General features: G+C 39.8%; 1 protein-coding gene across 3 annotated transcripts in view; it reads left to right on the top strand.

The window, feature by feature from the left end:
- PTPRZ1 (protein tyrosine phosphatase receptor type Z1) overlaps window positions 1–13,736 on the top strand; it is a 113,181-nt gene extending 99,445 nt beyond the window's left edge. For 2 of the 3 annotated variants that reach the window (XM_035126983.3, XM_035126981.3), the window contains exons 18-30: window positions 435–517; window positions 1,680–1,814; window positions 2,318–2,452; window positions 3,550–3,713; window positions 4,424–4,559; window positions 5,546–5,692; window positions 6,780–6,873; window positions 7,714–7,787; window positions 8,671–8,799; window positions 9,420–9,566; window positions 10,223–10,365; window positions 11,055–11,190; window positions 12,690–13,736. In XM_035126983.3, the coding sequence (XP_034982874.2) occupies window positions 435–517; window positions 1,680–1,814; window positions 2,318–2,452; window positions 3,550–3,713; window positions 4,424–4,559; window positions 5,546–5,692; window positions 6,780–6,873; window positions 7,714–7,787; window positions 8,671–8,799; window positions 9,420–9,566; window positions 10,223–10,365; window positions 11,055–11,190; window positions 12,690–12,830 (1,664 nt within the window). In that variant the 3' untranslated portion in view covers window positions 12,831–13,736. Of the gene's footprint in view, window positions 1–434; window positions 518–1,679; window positions 1,815–2,317; window positions 2,453–3,549; window positions 3,714–4,423; window positions 4,560–5,545; window positions 5,693–6,779; window positions 6,874–7,713; window positions 7,788–8,670; window positions 8,800–9,416; window positions 9,567–10,222; window positions 10,366–11,054; window positions 11,191–12,689 lie in introns of all 3 variants that reach the window. The other variant, XM_035126980.3, reaches the window with a different exon arrangement.
- The last annotated feature ends 3,562 nt before the right edge of the window (window positions 13,737–17,298 follow it).

The raw sequence follows: 17,298 nt of genomic DNA, 5'->3' as shown, positions 1-17,298 counted from the left end.
CAGGAAACTCCTGCAGCCAATCAAAAGCCACACTTTGGAAGCCGAATGTTTTGGAAGTCAAATGGACTTCTAGAACGGATTCATTTCGACTTCCAAGGTACAACTGTATTGCAGATGTGCCTCCCAGTGGTGGCTGGTGCCCATTGGAACTGGTAGGGTGGAAGGCAGGGTCGCACCAGAGCCAATGACAGGCAGAACCAACTCATTCTACCCCCCCCCCCAAATATCTGTTGAGTTGTACAACACTGAGAATGAGGAGGAAGCTGACATGCAGTGCCACTCCTGTACTGGAGGGGTGTAAGTTGGAAGGCAGCATGTGGGGACTGAAGTAGCTTCGGCTATCAATGTTGACTTTTAACTTTGGATGTTTACTTTCAAAGAATGAAAACCACTATTCTGAAAGCTGTTTATTCCAATGTTCTTCCTCAATTCAGATGATCATAGCAGAGTTAAACTTGCACAACTTGCAGACAAGGATGGAAAAGTTACTGACTACATTAATGCCAACTATGTCGATGTAAGTTCATCTTCCTATTTCACTGTCCTCCTTTACTATGAGCTTGTGTTAGGGTTGTTCTTTCAAGCCAGTAGAACAGGACTTTGGCTGTAGCAGCAGCACATGAGAGGGGCATTTTGTTTTCCACCATTGGAACCGAAAGAGAGCAAAGCCAGATTGTGGCGAATGATGGAGTTCTGTTAAGTTATAGGCTAGGTAGAATAGATCAAGACTGGGTCTAGAAACTGGCCATGCAACCTAGGGCTGATGGATGTTGGAATCCAACCATAGAATCATAGAATTGTAAAGTTGGAAGGGCCACAAGGGTCATATAATCCAACCCCCTAGAATGCAGGAATCATTCACCCAACATGGGGCTCGAACCTATGACCCTGGGATTAAGAACCTCATGCTCTACCAATGGAGCTATCCAATCACCAACATCTGGTTGTCCACAGGCCCCCCCTCTTCCGTAGGGGTGTGTTTGTTTCTGGATTCTGGTGAAAGGTCATATGGTTGAACCTGTTCACCTTTATGCAGTGCATCTGGAACACTGGATTTCATTAAGAGTCCCTTGCAATTCAGCCTGTAACATCCTGAACATTCCTTCCAGTAGCACCTTAGAGACCAACTAAGTTTGTCATAGGTATGAGCTTTCGTGTACATGCACACTTCTTCAGATGCACACGAAAGCTCATACCTATGACAAACTTAGTTCGTCTCTAAGATGCTACTGGAAGGATTTATTTATTTTTTGTTTCAACTACGTCAGACCAACACGGCTACCTACTTGTAACAACATCCTGAACATTGTTTCACTAGCATCAGCCCTGAAATGAATGTTAGGACCATAGAATCAAAAAAATATAGAGTTTGAAGGACCCTGAGGGTCTTCTAGTTCAACTCCCTGCAATGCAGGAATCTCAAACTAGATCATACAGGATAGCCCCCAACCTCTGCTTTAAAACCTCCAAGGAAGGAGCCAACCTCTTGTGGAGTTTATTCACTGTTGAACAGCTCTTAATCTCTTCCAGTGACAAGCTACCTTTATGTAAGCTGCTGCAAGGAGACATATCACTGGGTCTCTATGGACTAGTTTCATGTCTTCCTTGCAATCAACTGATAGTTCTTTCCCTTTTATTCTGCTATATATTAATGGACACTTTTCTTTTCTTTTACACAGGGCTACAACAGACCAAAAGCATATATTGCAGCTCAAGGGCCTTTGAAATCAACAGCAGAAGATTTCTGGAGAATGATCTGGGAACATAATGTGGAAGTCATTGTAATGATAACTAACCTGGTGGAGAAAGGAAGGGTATAAACATTCTTTATAAACATTGTTTTCCTTTTATATAGCACATTTCTCTCTGTGAATCTAGTTAATGCACTGAGGTTGTAAACCTATACACTTTCATGAGAATTATTCTCATTGAACAAATTGGGACTTATTTCTGAGAAAATAACCACAGTATTGTACTGCAAGATTCAATTCAATACCATGAATAATGGTACTCAGGGATGCAAATAATATACATATTCTTTGTACATAAATAACAAGTCTGAGCAGCCTGGGCACCTGGGATTAGCTGGTGGGGACAAAAAAAATGTGTTCCCCCCCCTCTCCTTGCCATATTATTGATTAAAAAATACTTCCAATGTATTCCTAACCATTTCTACTCAGGAGCAAGTCCAGCTGAATTCAGTGGGGCTTACTTGGAGCTACATGGAGTTAGGATTGCAGTCATCTTTATTACACCCCACTTAATGTATGGAATGATAAAACATTGTTTTAACACTATATATTCCTTTGGCTGTCAGAGAAAATGTGACCAATACTGGCCTGCTGATGGTAGTGAAGAATATGGAAACTTTCTAGTCACTCAGAAGAGCATTCACGTACTTGCCTATTACACTGTGAGGAATTTTACTATTAGGAATACCAAGGTGAAAAAGGTAAGTGGCAGTACTAAATAGTAACTTTGGTACAGGAAGAAATAAAAAAAGTTTTGTATGCCATTGTGAGATACAATTCTTTTTCTTGTTGCAAGGGAGTCAACTTACCAGTAAAACTCTCATTGGCCTCTGGGTTTAAAGTAAGCAGAGAAGTTCATTATATTATAATGATGTTCACAGGAAATTGTTTTCTAGGGCCGCACCTGATTAGCAACTTACTATGGAGCTGTCTTGTGCATTGACCAAGACAGGGCTTTTTTAGTGGCAGCACCTCAGTTGCTGAACTTAGGGCCCTCACAATGTTAATATTCAGCCAATTTATTTGCCTGCACATTTGGCTTCTGGTGGTTCCCTCACTGCAAGAAGTGAGGTTACAGGGAACCAGGCAGAGGGCCTTCTTGGTAGTCGTGCCCACCCTGTGGAACGCCCATCAAATGTCAATGAAATAAACCAATATCTGACTTTTAGAAAACATCTGAAGGCAGACCTCTATAGGGAAGTTTTTAATGTCTGATGACTTTGTTGTTGTTTAGTCGTGTCCGACTCTTTGTGACCCCATGGACCATAGCACGCCAGGCACTCCTGTCTTGCACTGCCTCCCGCAGTTTGGTCAAACTCATGTTCGTAGCTTCGAGAACACTGTCCAACCATCTCGTCCTCTGTCGTCCCCTTCTCCTTGTGCCCTCAATCTGATGACTTACTGTGTTTTAATTTGTTGGAAGCCACCCAAATTGACTGGGGCAACCTGGTCAGATGGGCAGCATATGAATAAATTCATTGTTGTCATTATTACTACAGTTCTCTCATTATGCTGCTTTGTTATATCATGATCTAGTTTCTTAATTTTTAGATGTTTTGACTATTCGCTGTATTTTTTACAGTGGCAGAAGGGTGGTATAGAAATAAAATTTCCTCTCTATCATCCGGGTCTTGATCCTCTCTATATAGATCATTTTATATATTCATTATCAGATGCAGTGGCTTTCTGTCTCTTCCCCAACATAAATCTGAAAATTCATAGTTTGGGCAATTAAAAAGTAATGTTTGTATTTCTTTCTTTTTAAATATGCATTGCTCTCTAATTATTGTCGTTTTAGGGTTCCCAAAAAGGAAGGCCCTGTGGTCGTGTAGTTTCTCAGTATCACTATACTCAGTGGCCTGATATGGGTGTTCCTGAATACACTTTGCCTGTGCTCACCTTTGTCCGAAAGGCATCGTATGCTAAACGTCACGCTGTAGGACCAGTTGTGGTTCATTGCAGGTCTGTTGTTTTTACCAAAGCAATTACTGCTCACATTATTTGCAAGAATCAAAACTGAATGAATGTTTTCTGGACCTATCATAATGTCTCAAATCAAGAGCTTCCTACAAGCACATGTATGCATGTAGCTCTTCCAAGACGGTAGCTTCCTCATTCAATTAAGAACATTTAACAAAGCAATCTTTGAACCATAATGTTCAAAATGGTTTCCTAGTATGAGTTTTGTAAGCATACCACTGAGCCTCTTGGGTTTACAGATCGTAAGGTTGGCGGTTCCAATCCCTGCGATGGAGTAAGTTCCCGTTGCTCTGTCCCAGCTCCTGCCAACCTAGCAGCTTGAAAGCACACCAGTGCAAGTAGATAAATAGGTACTGCTGTGACGAGAAGGTAAATGGCGTTTCTGTGCACTCTGGTTTCCATCATGGTATTCCGTTGTGCCAGTAGTGGTTTAGTCATGCTTACCACATGACCTAGAAAGCTGTCTCTGGACAAACGCCGACTCCCTTGGCCTGAAAGTGTGCCACAACCCCATAGTCACCTTTGACTGGACTTAAACATCCAGGGGTCCTTTACCTTTTTTACCTTTACATAATACCAAACTTATTTAATCCATGTCTGGCTGTGTTTCCATGAAAAGATGGCTCTGGGCTGCTGCACTTTTGCTGTTTCTTAAATTCAGATATATTAATTTTGTTTCCAATGTTTAACAGTGCTGGTGTTGGAAGGACGGGCACATACATAGTATTAGATAGTATGCTTCAGCAGATTCAGCATGAAGGGACTGTCAACATATTTGGATTCCTGAAGCACATACGGACGCAAAGGAACTATTTGGTGCAGACGGAGGTAAGAAAAAGTGTGTTCTTAGTGTCACAAAACCTCTTACAAAATTTTAAAACAGATTGAGAAACAAACATACTAGAACTCTCTGGTACTAATTTAAACTGCAGCTTCCAAAAGACCAATTAAAAAAATTGTTTACTGTTCTCTAGCTCTAATTGCCAATGTATTGTTTCCATACATTATTTCTTTTCCGGTAAACATCTTATGAATTTTATAGTAATTTAGGAGAGTAGAAATAGGAGACGTTGGCATGCGGATCCACCCTGGGAGTGGATCAAACTGCAGAATCTTCAGAGAAGATGCTTTTCAAATAGAATCAAAGAATTGTAGGGTTGGAACAGACTCCCGAGATGCATCTAGTCCAACCACCTGCAATGCAGGAATCTCAGCACAGAATCATAGAATGGAAAGGATTAGCATAATTATTAATACTTGTGTACAAATAGTTTAGAAATTTGTATAACTGCTGAGAGCCTCAGGGTCCTGCTCCTTGCCTGCTCTCCACCTGGCTTAGGGTGGGGCCTGACAGGCTTCTTAAAGACCGCTGCTGCTGCTGTGGCCCAGCAAGGACGGGGGTATTTGGGGGGGGAAGTTTTTGCTGCTGTTGTTAATATTAATTCTTTGTACTTTTATTTTTATGTGGAAATTGTTCAGTTTGGTTATGTAGTTTTTTATGTTTTATTTATTTTTTATGATTACTTTGCTATGGTTGTAATTATGTAAATCTTGTCATGTTGTAAGCCACCTTGAGCATTGTTTTTAACTGTGGAAAGGCAGCATACAAATAACATGATGATATTTGTATCATGGGGATGACAGGTTTCTGCCTTTTGGATATTTGTACATCCTTAGCAAGATCTATTCTGGTTTTGGTGGTTAACCTGTACCATACACAGGCAAAGGTAATTGGCTTTTGGTCTGCAATAATAAACTAATAATACAACTGAAATGATTCGTTAATGTCTTTACTCTTTTTTTAAAAAAAATAGGAACAGTATGTCTTTATTCATGATGCACTTGTGGAGGCCATACTTAGCAAAGAAACAGAAGTACCTGAAAGCCACATCCATGCTTATGTTAATTCACTCTTGATACCTGGACCAATGGGAAATACAAGATTAGAGAAACAATTCAAGGTGAGATCCCTTTGATTTCAAGGATTCAGGGCAACCGATGCTGCACAAAAATGTCTATATAGCATTTGAATCATAGGGCTGTTTTAATGAGTTCGATGATGGCCAACAGCCTGAAGCTAAAACTCACCTTTGAAGGAGCAGGTTCATAGTCTTGTTCTAGATTCAGCGCTGCCACTTGACCCCCCCAGGCAGTTTCTTTGGCAAGGAGTCCAGCTATGACTTGTGCCCCATCTATGGCCATTCCTGGACTGGAAGAGCCTGGCCACAGTACTGCACACTCTGGTAGCCTCCTATTTGGAATACTGTAATGCTCTTTGTAGGGGACGCGGGTGGCGCTGTGGTCTAAACAACAGAGCCTAGGGCTTGCCGATCGGCAGTTCGAATCCCCGCGACGGGGTGCTCAAAGTCGTCCGCAACTGGACCTACAGTAATGGCCAGGGGTACATTTACCTTTACTTTTTAAATGTGTTTTGTGCTGTTTTTCCTCTGAAAGACTGGCCAGAAACTGCTGCTAGTGTAGAATTCAGCATCTGCATCATGCCATAGAACACCTATGTTCTGCATGGCCAGGGATGCAAGTATTTATCAAAACACTTCTTATATGATCTGTCTGAGGGGGAAGACCCTTCTCTCTCACTAGTGGCTGTTGTATGCTGGTTAGTGATGTGGGAGTGGACCTTTTCAGTGATGGATCCATCCCTATGGAATTCTATTCCCCTGGAGCCATGCCATGTCCCATTTTAATGGGATTCCAAGGCATTTGATGACTGAAATCTATTAGGATGTGTTGGTTTTAGGATGTGTTGATCTGTTTTTGGAGGGTTTTATAACTAATTTTAATTATTGTATAATCATTGCAGCATGTTGAAAACAAATACGTGATTCTAAAAGTTCCATAAATATACTGCAAATTCAGCCACCACATAACTAATTATAAGTAATCCTATAAGCTGGTAGGAGAGCTGGGGTCATTGGTCACTGTAGCCTAATAAACATATGTAGTCCTGGCCTGAACCACACTTGCATGTATATTTCTTGTGATTCACACAACCCAAAACTGTGTTCTTTTTCTTCATTTCGTCTTCAGCTTCTGAGCCAATCTAATATACAGCAGTGTGATTATTCTACTGCACTGAAGCAGTGTAACAGAGAAAAGAACAGGACCTCATCCATAATTCCTGGTAGGTTTGTTGAGGATACCTTGAGTTTGACTACAAAATTAAACCAATAAGCCACTTAAGCCTAATATCCTATATGGCACAGTGACCATCCATAAATGGCATTGAGAACTTCAGAGGGAATAAATATTGCTTTGTTGCAGCTTCTACCTTTTGATCTCTGTAGCTGAATGAGTGACATGCTGCTTGGTGACCCAGATTAATTATGGTGTAGTTCCACATTTTATAAGTTTGCCTAGACCTGATTCAGCGTGCAGCCTGATGCGTTGGTGGCTGAGGGAAAACATTGTGTGGGTGTAGCACCATATGGCAAGTTGTTTTTGAGAATTTGCTTCCTATACAGCTCAGACAATGTAATGTAAGTCACCATAAAGCCTCTTTGTTCATAGCTTGTGACAGTGTGATTCCAATAGTCACAATCATTGGGGAACAGTTCCACATGAATGGCGTTGCATGGGACTTTGCATAATCCTGATGGACCAGAAAGAACAGTCCCGCTAAAACTAAGGTCCATAAATTTCTGGAGTGGCGCAGGAGCTGTTTTCCCATCGCTTCATACTGTGCCACTGCTGTAAGATTGAAAGCCTACAAACAAGAGCAGGATAATTTGCATGGGTCCTTTGCCTTTCATCATTGCCCAGGCAGAAGGGAGAAAAGACCTCTGGCATTTCCCCTTCCTACATAATGGCAGAGCAGCTGGGTAATGGGTAATGGCACTCCCTTAGCATTAAATCAGTGGTTCTCCCAGATCTCTTGATTTGAAGAAATACAGAATCTGTACAAATAGCAGGAATTTGCATGTATGCTAGAGAAAGTAAAATGACTCTCGCATTTGTTTTACAGTGGAAAGATCTAGAGTTGGCATTTCATCCTTGTCTGGTGAAGGCACAGACTACATCAACGCTTCCTATATTATGGTGAGAGAGTTTCTTCCTAAATTATACTGTAATTTGAAATCATCTGCGTATATTTGCCAGCTTCCTGGAGAACGCTTAGGTGATTGCACTCTGCACATGGCTCGAGTGTGGACATGTGCACGCACAAGTAGAAGATACCAAAAACAGTTGGGAGCATTTTTATGTTAACTATGGCTACCCCTGTGTCCTGCTAATTGCACTAATTTCTAGTTCTGACATAATTCTTTAGCGTTGCTATGCTAGCCAACCATTATCAATGCCACCAAAGCTCCAAAAAGAAAGAGATTGAGCATATCAGGGGCATCGTTAATCTATAACTCCTCAATTTTGCATATGGTTTTCTAAGTGTAGAAATTTATGAAAGTAAGGAGGAACATTCAATCTAGAACCAATGCTTCTGTTGTGCTAGCCAGTTCCACTTGCCTGTAGTGCAGCTAAGTAAGATTAGCTTTCCATCTGCTAAAGAATTAAAACCTGTGAATATTTGTTAGCGTAAGAAAAACAGCTTCTAAACTAAGCTAGTGAAATGAAGGCTATGGCCAGCTTGCATAATAAAATGAGTGCCTTCTATTTGCAGAGGAGTAATATTTATTTATATGTCACCTGTAAGATGAAAGGGCTCCTAGGAAGCTAAACAAACAAATATATAAAAACAAGTTGGTAACTAGGCTAAAATTCTAGCTATGTCCTAGGATGATGCCATGAGGAGAAGAACTCAGAACTTTCTATGTGTAGAACTGATGTGGAAAAACCCTGCACGGGTTTAAACCTCATCTTGTATTTGTGAGAAGTAGACTGGTTTATTATTACTATTATTACTATTATTTATTTATTATTTCTTAATAGGAACAGGGTAACCTCGCTGAATGTGTTTGTTTTGCAGGGTTATTATCAAAGTAATGAATACATTATTACTCAGCATCCTCTACTACATACTATCAAAGATTTCTGGAGAATGATATGGGACCACAATGCTCAGATAATTGTCATGCTTCCAGATAGTCAGAATATGGTAAGACTATATTAAAGAATTAAATACTTCAGCAAGAAACATAGAACGTGAGATTTCATCTTTTCTTATAGTTACCATTCACCAAGTAATTATTTCAACATTAAGAATATGAAAATAAAATAAAGAGGTAGTTGGTGATTAGTGATTTAATTTGTGTGCTGTGAGAATATTTTCAAAGCAGTGATAATTCTAAGAAGGAACCAGCATTAAAATGTAGGAATTCTGAAGACTTTAGACCTAAACTGTGTGTGTTCTGGGTATCCATAGGAATAGCTATGGACTGGAAAGTCATTCCTTCGCATGTAAGTATGACTTGATTAAAAAAAAATGAAGTGGGTAGTTTTGCGAAGAAACAGGAAGACCATGGTTTTAGCATAACATTACTTGCATGTTTAATAATTTCAGTTAAGTTTAAGTAAGGCCTACACATCATTAGCACTATGTATTTTTTATTTTTTATTTGCTTCACAAAACTGGATATAGCTTTAGTTTATAACTAATTTGGAGTTTGTTTAGAAGCATGGTTTTTCCCACCAACAAGGAGGTGTTCATGGTGAGTTCGAGCATCTCTTTTCTAGAAAAATAGCACTGTTTAGAAGTGTTTCTTTTTCTTTTAGCAGGCTGAAGATGAATTTGTATACTGGCCAAGCAAAGAAGACCCTATAAATTGTGAGAGCTTTAAAGTCAGCCTGATTTCTGAAGAACACAAATGCTTATCAAATGAAGAGAAGCTTATAATCCAGGATTTCATTTTAGAAGCTACACAGGTACTCTTGATACCATGCCTTATAGCTGGAGACTACTGTGATCTGAATTGCTAACTAAAAAACATACCCCATAATAAATTGCAGAGTTAATTTTCCCCCACAAAAAAGTAAGCAAACCAAAAAACACACACACCCAAACAATTTTTCAGTAAGGTGCATGTATATAAAACATGCTATAGAGGTTTCTGCTAATAAAATAATAATCCTATGATGAAAAAGTTAATATTCCTAACCTGTCAGATTGGCTTTTATCTCTGTATTATTGTAACTGCAAAAGGCACAATAAGACTATGGACACCACCCATCTGTTAGTCTTGAGCCCTTCCAAGGATTATATTGCCAGCAACTTTGCTATTCAGGATTATGCCATGATGAAGATACATATTCCTTAATTTGGATTATCAGTCCAAACAAACTGAGAAATAAAAAGAATCCATTCTCCTCATGGCAATTCCCCTCCCCCACAACCTCTTTTTTTACAGGTGAGGGAGAGGGGAACCCATGAGCAGACACACAGATTGACATCTTTGAAAGCATAAGACCATGAGAGCTGAAAGATGAATATGTGGCAGCTGGCTCAATACATGCCTTTTTATCAATAAATACACAAATCAGTTGAAGGTATGAATTCTGTGTCTTCTTTTTTTCCTATTTAGGATGATTATGTGCTTGAAGTGAGGCATTTTCAGTGTCCAAAATGGCCAAATCCAGACAGTCCTATTAGTAAAACATTTGAACTCATAAATGTCATCAAAGAAGAAACTTCTAACAGAGATGGACCCATGATTGTGCATGATGAGTAAGTATTGACCTGCTGCAGTTGCTGAAATCCTATTACAGCGGTACCTCTGGTTACGAACTTAATTCGTTCCAGAGGTCTGTTCTTAGCCTGAAACCATTCTTAACCTGAGGTACCACTTTAGCTAATGGGGCCTTCCGCCGCTGCGCAATTTCTGTTCTCATCCTGAGGGAAAGTTCTTAACCCGAGGTACTACTTCTCGGTTAGCGGAGTCCGTAACCCAAGGTAGCACTGTATCTGTGTGTGTGTTTCACACAGCAACTGCAGATTTACCAAACCTGTATTTTTGGGTGACAGAAACACCCAAATGTTATATTCTTTATAAAACTATACAGGTATACTCAGCATGATGTTAACCATGCCTTCCTGGCTCAGATCCAGAAGTCTTCTGGGCTCCAATAGACACATTTCATCACTGCTGGTCATAAGACCTTGTATGGGGAATATTGAAAGACATTCCCTCTCTAGGTAAAAAAAAAGGAAGGTGTGCAAAATGTATACATTACGACAAATAGATGCAAACAGCGGTGGTAAGAATGAAACAATATAAATACTCTTATTTATAAATTAACATGTTTTAGTGGTCAGATTTGCACCATTGTTTAGGAAATAAATCAAGTCGCTTACTTTAAGAGTAGAAAATGACTCTTTCTGCATGTGTATTTTGTATTTTTTTTTTACCCTCAAAGGCATGGAGGAGTGACAGCGGGTACCTTCTGTGCATTAACGACGCTAATGCATCAGCTAGAAAATGAAAACTGTGTGGATGTTTATCACGTAGCTAAGATGATAAATCTGATGAGGCCTGGAGTCTTCACAGACATTGTAAGTAAATATATAAATATCTGGCACCATTTTCTTACGTGTTATGAAATTCCCATCAAGGAAAGAATCACATTACAGTGGTACCTCTACTTACAAATTTAATGCGTTCCGAGCACACATTTGTAAGTAGAAAAAAATTGTAAGTCGAATCCCATAGGAATGCATTGGGAGAAAAAAATTGTAAGTCGAAGCAACCCTATCTAAAAATTCGTAAGTAGAAAAAATCCTATCTAAACCGCATCCACGATGGCGGACGGAGATCTATTCGTAAGTAGAAACATTTGTAAGTAGAGGTACCACTATATATGCTTTTTATTTTTTACTTACCACTGTATTACATTTATATCCCACCTCTCCTCCAAAGAGCCCATGGGTGTGGGGTACGCAGTTCTTTTTTCCATATTTTATCCCCACGAAAACTCTGAGGTAGTTTAGGCTGAGAGATTTTGATTGACCCAACTCAGCAAGCTTCATAGCTAAGCTAGGATTCAAACCCTGGTCTCCTAAGCCCTAGTTCAACACTCCAACCACCACATAATGGCTCTATTAAAAAAAAATAGGGTTAAAGCTGTGGTAATTGAGTGTTACATAATTCCTTGGGTAATATGAAGAATTACATAAAGGTTGGGTATATACTTCAGCAGCTACCATCTTATTTTGCTTTGCTAGCCATCCTTCCAGTATAGCATTTAATGACTCGGAAAGGTATTTTAAAGTCCCCATGCCCTTCTAATTCAGGGGAAAATTCTTAAACCACTCTTCCTTGCCATAGCAATCCAGAGTGAGTTACACAGAGGTTAAAATACAACATGTCTAGTAAAGCAGCAGGAATAAAATATCTGGCATCAGAGACTAATATCTAGCAAGGGCCTGTTCAAAATTCGTAAGGAGTTTCTGCCAGTCATATCTCAGATGAGAAGGAATTGCATAACTGAGGCATCATCTAAAAAGGCTTTCCATAAAGGTTTTGTGTGTGCAAACATTTATGCAATATTTGGGATTCCCCGAGCACCCAAATATCTCTCACAGACAATAGGTTTATGAATGCCAGTTGCTGGAAACCTCAGGGGGGAGAGTTGTCATGTACTGTACAGTGGTTCCTCGGAAGGCAAATGGAATCTGATCCGGAAGTCCGTTCGACTTTGGAAACCAAGGTGCAGCTTCCGATTGGCTGCAGGAAGCTCCTGCAGCCAACCGGAAGCCATGGAAGCCACATCGGACGTTCAGGTTCCAAAGAACTTCGCAAACCAGAACACTCCCGGGTTTGCGGAGCCAAGGTACAACTGTACTCAGGACCTGCTTAGGGGTTTCCCACACAAGCTGGCCAATGTGAGAGCAGAATACTGGCCTGATCCAGCAGGCTTTTGTTATGTTCACCCTATTTTGGCTACAATAAGACCACCACTCATCAGCTGAGCTTGCAAATAGGGTGTGGGGGTGTGATTCTTACCGCTCGGACCAACCACACTAACCTTCTACTTTACCCCACCCCCTTTTAGGACCAGTATCAGTTTCTCTACAAAACTATTCTCAGTCTTGTTAGCTCGAGGCAAGAAGAGAACCCTTCATTATCTATAGACAGTAATGGTTCCGCTTTACCAGATGGCAACGCAGCGGAAAGCTTGGAATCTTTAGTTTGACTATGAACATAACATGGCAATGGTTACCAAGAGCTGGAAATTTCACTACTGTTGCTTTTAATTTTTAAAAATTGTGTGGGGGCAGGGAGGGTGAGGTGGGGTTGGAAGAAACTTCCAGCTATTCGATAATCTTTTTATTTCCCTTGTTCAAAAGAAACTGTTGTTACAAATGGCTCTATTACTGAACTTATATCATTAACTATGTGTGCCTTTTTGAAAGACTCATTGTAATGCATTTTGTTATGTTTGGACTAATTTGACTGAACTATATACTGTGTTTCTAAGAATGAAACTGTGGTCTCTTTTACAGTAATAGTTTCTAATGTCTTTGTTTTTATTTTAAATTATTATTTTTTAAATCATAACTATAGATGCTAAGGTTCCTAGCAACAAATGTCATGTTTCAGTATCCCATTTACTTGCTGTTATTTATAGGATTCCTTACATTTGCTAGAAATCTAACTTTTAATATGGTAGAATGTAAATATAATTCTCTTCTCTGTAATATTCAACATTTTAAAACTTTTGGTAGGCATTTAGAATAGCTGATACTTACTGTAAATATTTCTAGAGTGGATTCCATGGACCAAATTTATATTTATAATTGTAGATTTTTATATTTTACTACAAAGTCAGTTTTCTAGTTCTGTGTAATTGCATTGTTAAAATGATGTAGTACAGTACCTGTTTTTAATTTTAACAAAAAAAACAACAACTTCTGATATATTATCCCATGCATCCTAAGTGAGTAACCATATCTCTGCATGCAGTTTTAACTTTTGTGGGAAATTGAAATATACTTGTTTTGAAATAAGAAGTTTCTATGAGAATAACATCTGTACTCAACATTGTTTAAAGTGTTTTTATCCAAGGCATTGCAAAAATAAATATCAATATTCCAACTACTGTAAATATATATATATGCTTTAAACAAGATCTGCCTCATCAGTGCTGAACATCCAATATTGCAGCATCAAGTTTCACTCCCAGGGGGGGTGTCTGTTCATTTTTTTCAAGGGCAGAATTGATTTCAGTGGGGAGGGGGAGGCAGGGTAAAAAAACAACAACAGTTTTTAAATACTACAAGATACTACAGACCCCCTTACCACAAGATACTACAGACCCCCTTACCACAATTAGAACCAATGGGAGCAGGACATGAATTAAACCATACCCAATGGTCTAAACCGCCATTCAAAAGAAGAGAACTCACTAACACCACGGAAACTGGCACAGATACACCCAGGAACTTCATCTAAATGCTGGAGAGGTGGCACCACAATTGGCACGTACCTCTCTACATGTGGTGGGAATACCCGAAAGTCCGACCCTTCTGGATATCAGTGCTGCAGGAAATTTCCAAAATAACAAAACAGCTAATAGAAGCAACTCCAGAACTCGCCCTATTAAGTATCTTCCTGGACAACAATGCACATGAGTGCATAAGTCACTCTCAACTGCTAGGAAGTATCATAACTAGACACTGGAAGGGCCTATCAGGAGCGTACATACGCCACTGGTACCAAAATGTATGGGAAACCACCCTACTAGAAAAGTTCACCAACAAACTCAAAGCAGCACAGGGACAAGCTATGGAGGATGCCTTCACCCTAGTATGGCTCCCCTGTATTACATCCACAGCACAACAGGACAATGGCCTGTCCCCTCCAACAGCATACAAATCAATATGGCTCACCTGACCCAACAACCTAGCCCGCCTTCACACAAATAAGCCAAACCACAATCAACTAAACACAACCAACCAAGCTTGGGAACCGCTAACCTCATCAATAAAAATAAATACACAAACAAAGGACCTAACCCCTGTGATGCTGACACTATGAACAGGCAATAGAACAGTATCCCCCCTCCCCAACTGCAAGATGCCTATGACAAAAAGGTCTCTCACCATACTGTAAAACAAGACTATAAATTGAAAGTGGAGACAATAGATGTACCGTTCCTCACTTATCTGTTTGATTTGTAACACACACACAAAATCCAATTTAAACGATTTTTTTATTTAAAAAGCATGGCAAATTTTGAAAGGTTGCCTAGTCACCAACTCCAAAAGAAAAGAAGAAAAAGCAAAAACACACCAGGAGTGTATTTTCTGAACATTGTGTGGATACATCTGTATACCTCTTAATAACTAGAGAAAGAGATGCTCCAGATAGATCAGCTGCACATGTGATCAGAAACAGGAGAGGAAGACTAGAGATCTTTCCATGTATGCCCTTTTCCTAAATGGCACACTATCCACTGCTCAGACTGCTTGCTAAACGGATGTCGCACACGGACAGCTTTAGCAGTTCCAGTCGCCTTTCAGGAGGTACAGTAAAACAGCAGGGGTTGAACCCACAAAAAAAGGCAACCAATGCTGTCGCTCTTTAGTGTTACATGCCTGCTGCTACCTCAGGGATCCCTCTACTCCAGAGGCCAGCAACCTTTTTCAGCCGTGGGCCGGTCCACCGTTCCTCAGACCATGTGGTGGGCTGGACTATATTGGGGGGGGGGGAAATACGAACAAATTCCAATGCCCCACAAATAACCCAGAGATGCATTTTAAATAAAAGAACACATTCTACTCATGTAGAAACACCAGGCAGGCCCCACAAATAACCCAGTGATGCATTTTGAATAAAAGGACACATTCTACTCATGTAAAAACACGCCGATTCCCGGACCTCCAGCCTTAGGTTGCCTACCCCTGCTCCAGTCTGAGCAGCTACCACGTAAGACACTGAGCTGCCTTCAAAAAGAAAGTAAATCCAAATTTGCATTTAAAGTACATACCGGAGGGGAGGGAGGCTTTTATGTTCCAGATGCATGGCCTAGAAAGGCAAGACAATTTTCACTGGGACAGTTCATCCTGCCCCCTTATTTGTTCCAAAACAAGCACTGAACATAATCAGCCCCAATAATTCTTCTTCATAATATCCCTGGGGATGTAAGTGCAACAGGGTTAATTTTGATCTTATGGCTGCTTCTATAACCCCATTTCCTAATCCTCTTTCCTTCTATTTTCTCCCCCACCCCATAATCCTAGGGCACAGAGCAATTCAGATAATCAATAAGGATATAATGATCTTGTGCACCACTTATTTGACCCAGGAAAATCAACCTGGTTGTGAACTAAAATTGCAATCCTAAAATCACTTACTATGGAGCAAATGTCCTCCGTTAGAATGTTACACTAAGATAGCCACCTTTATGCAAAACTTCGTTGAAGGAGTGTTATTTTAAGTAAGTAAATAAATAAAACAAATCAAGGAATTGTCTGCTGCTTGCAAGGTTTCCTTCCATCAAGATCTGTAATCACATCCATCATTTTAGCATGCTGACTAGTTATTTAAACATAAGTCCTTGGAATAATCTCTTTAGCAACACATTGGGTTTTGATCTGGGGCAAAAAGGAATAAGAAATCTTTCATAATCTTCAACATGTCCTGGATTATTCATTTTAATAAATGTGCATCGGTTCCTAAATTGAGCTAGCAAACAGTCTCAGACAAAAATGACATATTCTAATTAATTTTTATTGTAATCCATGCTGCAGACTCAAAAGATACAGAGCCTACTTCGATAAACTGGGTCAAGTGTGGAAAAGATGCTGTTTCACTTATCGCAAGTCTCCCAATACATCTTTAACTAGCAACGCCTATTTAACTTTTGTTTGCCTTTCCCAGACTACAAAAATGCAAACTTAACATTAGCTACCTAGTTAGTACGAACACAGGACAGGACAGCATCGAAGTAACAACAAAAACTGAAAACCAGGAAGTAAACTTGATACGGGTGCCAGGAAAAGATTTACCCATGTTGCAATCCCACACTTATTTGGGAGTAAACTCTGCAGAACTTAGTGGTACTCACTTCTGAGTAAACCTGGATGGGATTGCATTTGCCTAACACATTTCAAAAGCACAGGCATCTAGGAAAATCAACATAGGGTCACTACCAACATTTTGTAATGATGCCACTTTTAACTTCAATGAGAGTTTGTTTTGATATTGTCGCCATTTAACCGTTTGACAAAATGTTTTCTGCTTTCTTACATTGATTCGCTTTGCACTACAGCTCATCACGCGACAGGCATCCTGGGCTCAGCTACAGAACTGCAAATAAAAGGTTTTAAATGTGTTGTAAAGTGCAATATACAAATGTGACACTAGATGGAGAGACTGAGCTATGCAAAATTCAATGTATTTTTCAAAATGTTTTTTTTAAAAAGCATTTTCACAGCGTTTTTCAAATACGTGTCGATTCCACCCCTGTCAAAATATGATGGGCAACTTAATAGGTGTTTTTCTTGGCACAGGTTTGAGGTAAAAAATATAAGAAGAATCTGCCCAGATCCACCTAAATCTGCTTCCCACCAGGCCAACCAAATGGTTCTAGATTACTCCAGAATACTACGAACCACCAGTATTCACGGCTACGATTCCTGGAGGTTACACAGCACCTT

The sequence above is a fragment of the Zootoca vivipara genome, chromosome 9 (assembly GCF_965207765.1).
Source record: "Zootoca vivipara chromosome 9, rZooViv2.hap1.1, whole genome shotgun sequence".
Lineage (NCBI taxonomy): Eukaryota > Metazoa > Chordata > Lepidosauria > Squamata > Lacertidae > Zootoca > Zootoca vivipara.
This window is presented reverse-complemented; position numbering and strand designations above follow the sequence as displayed.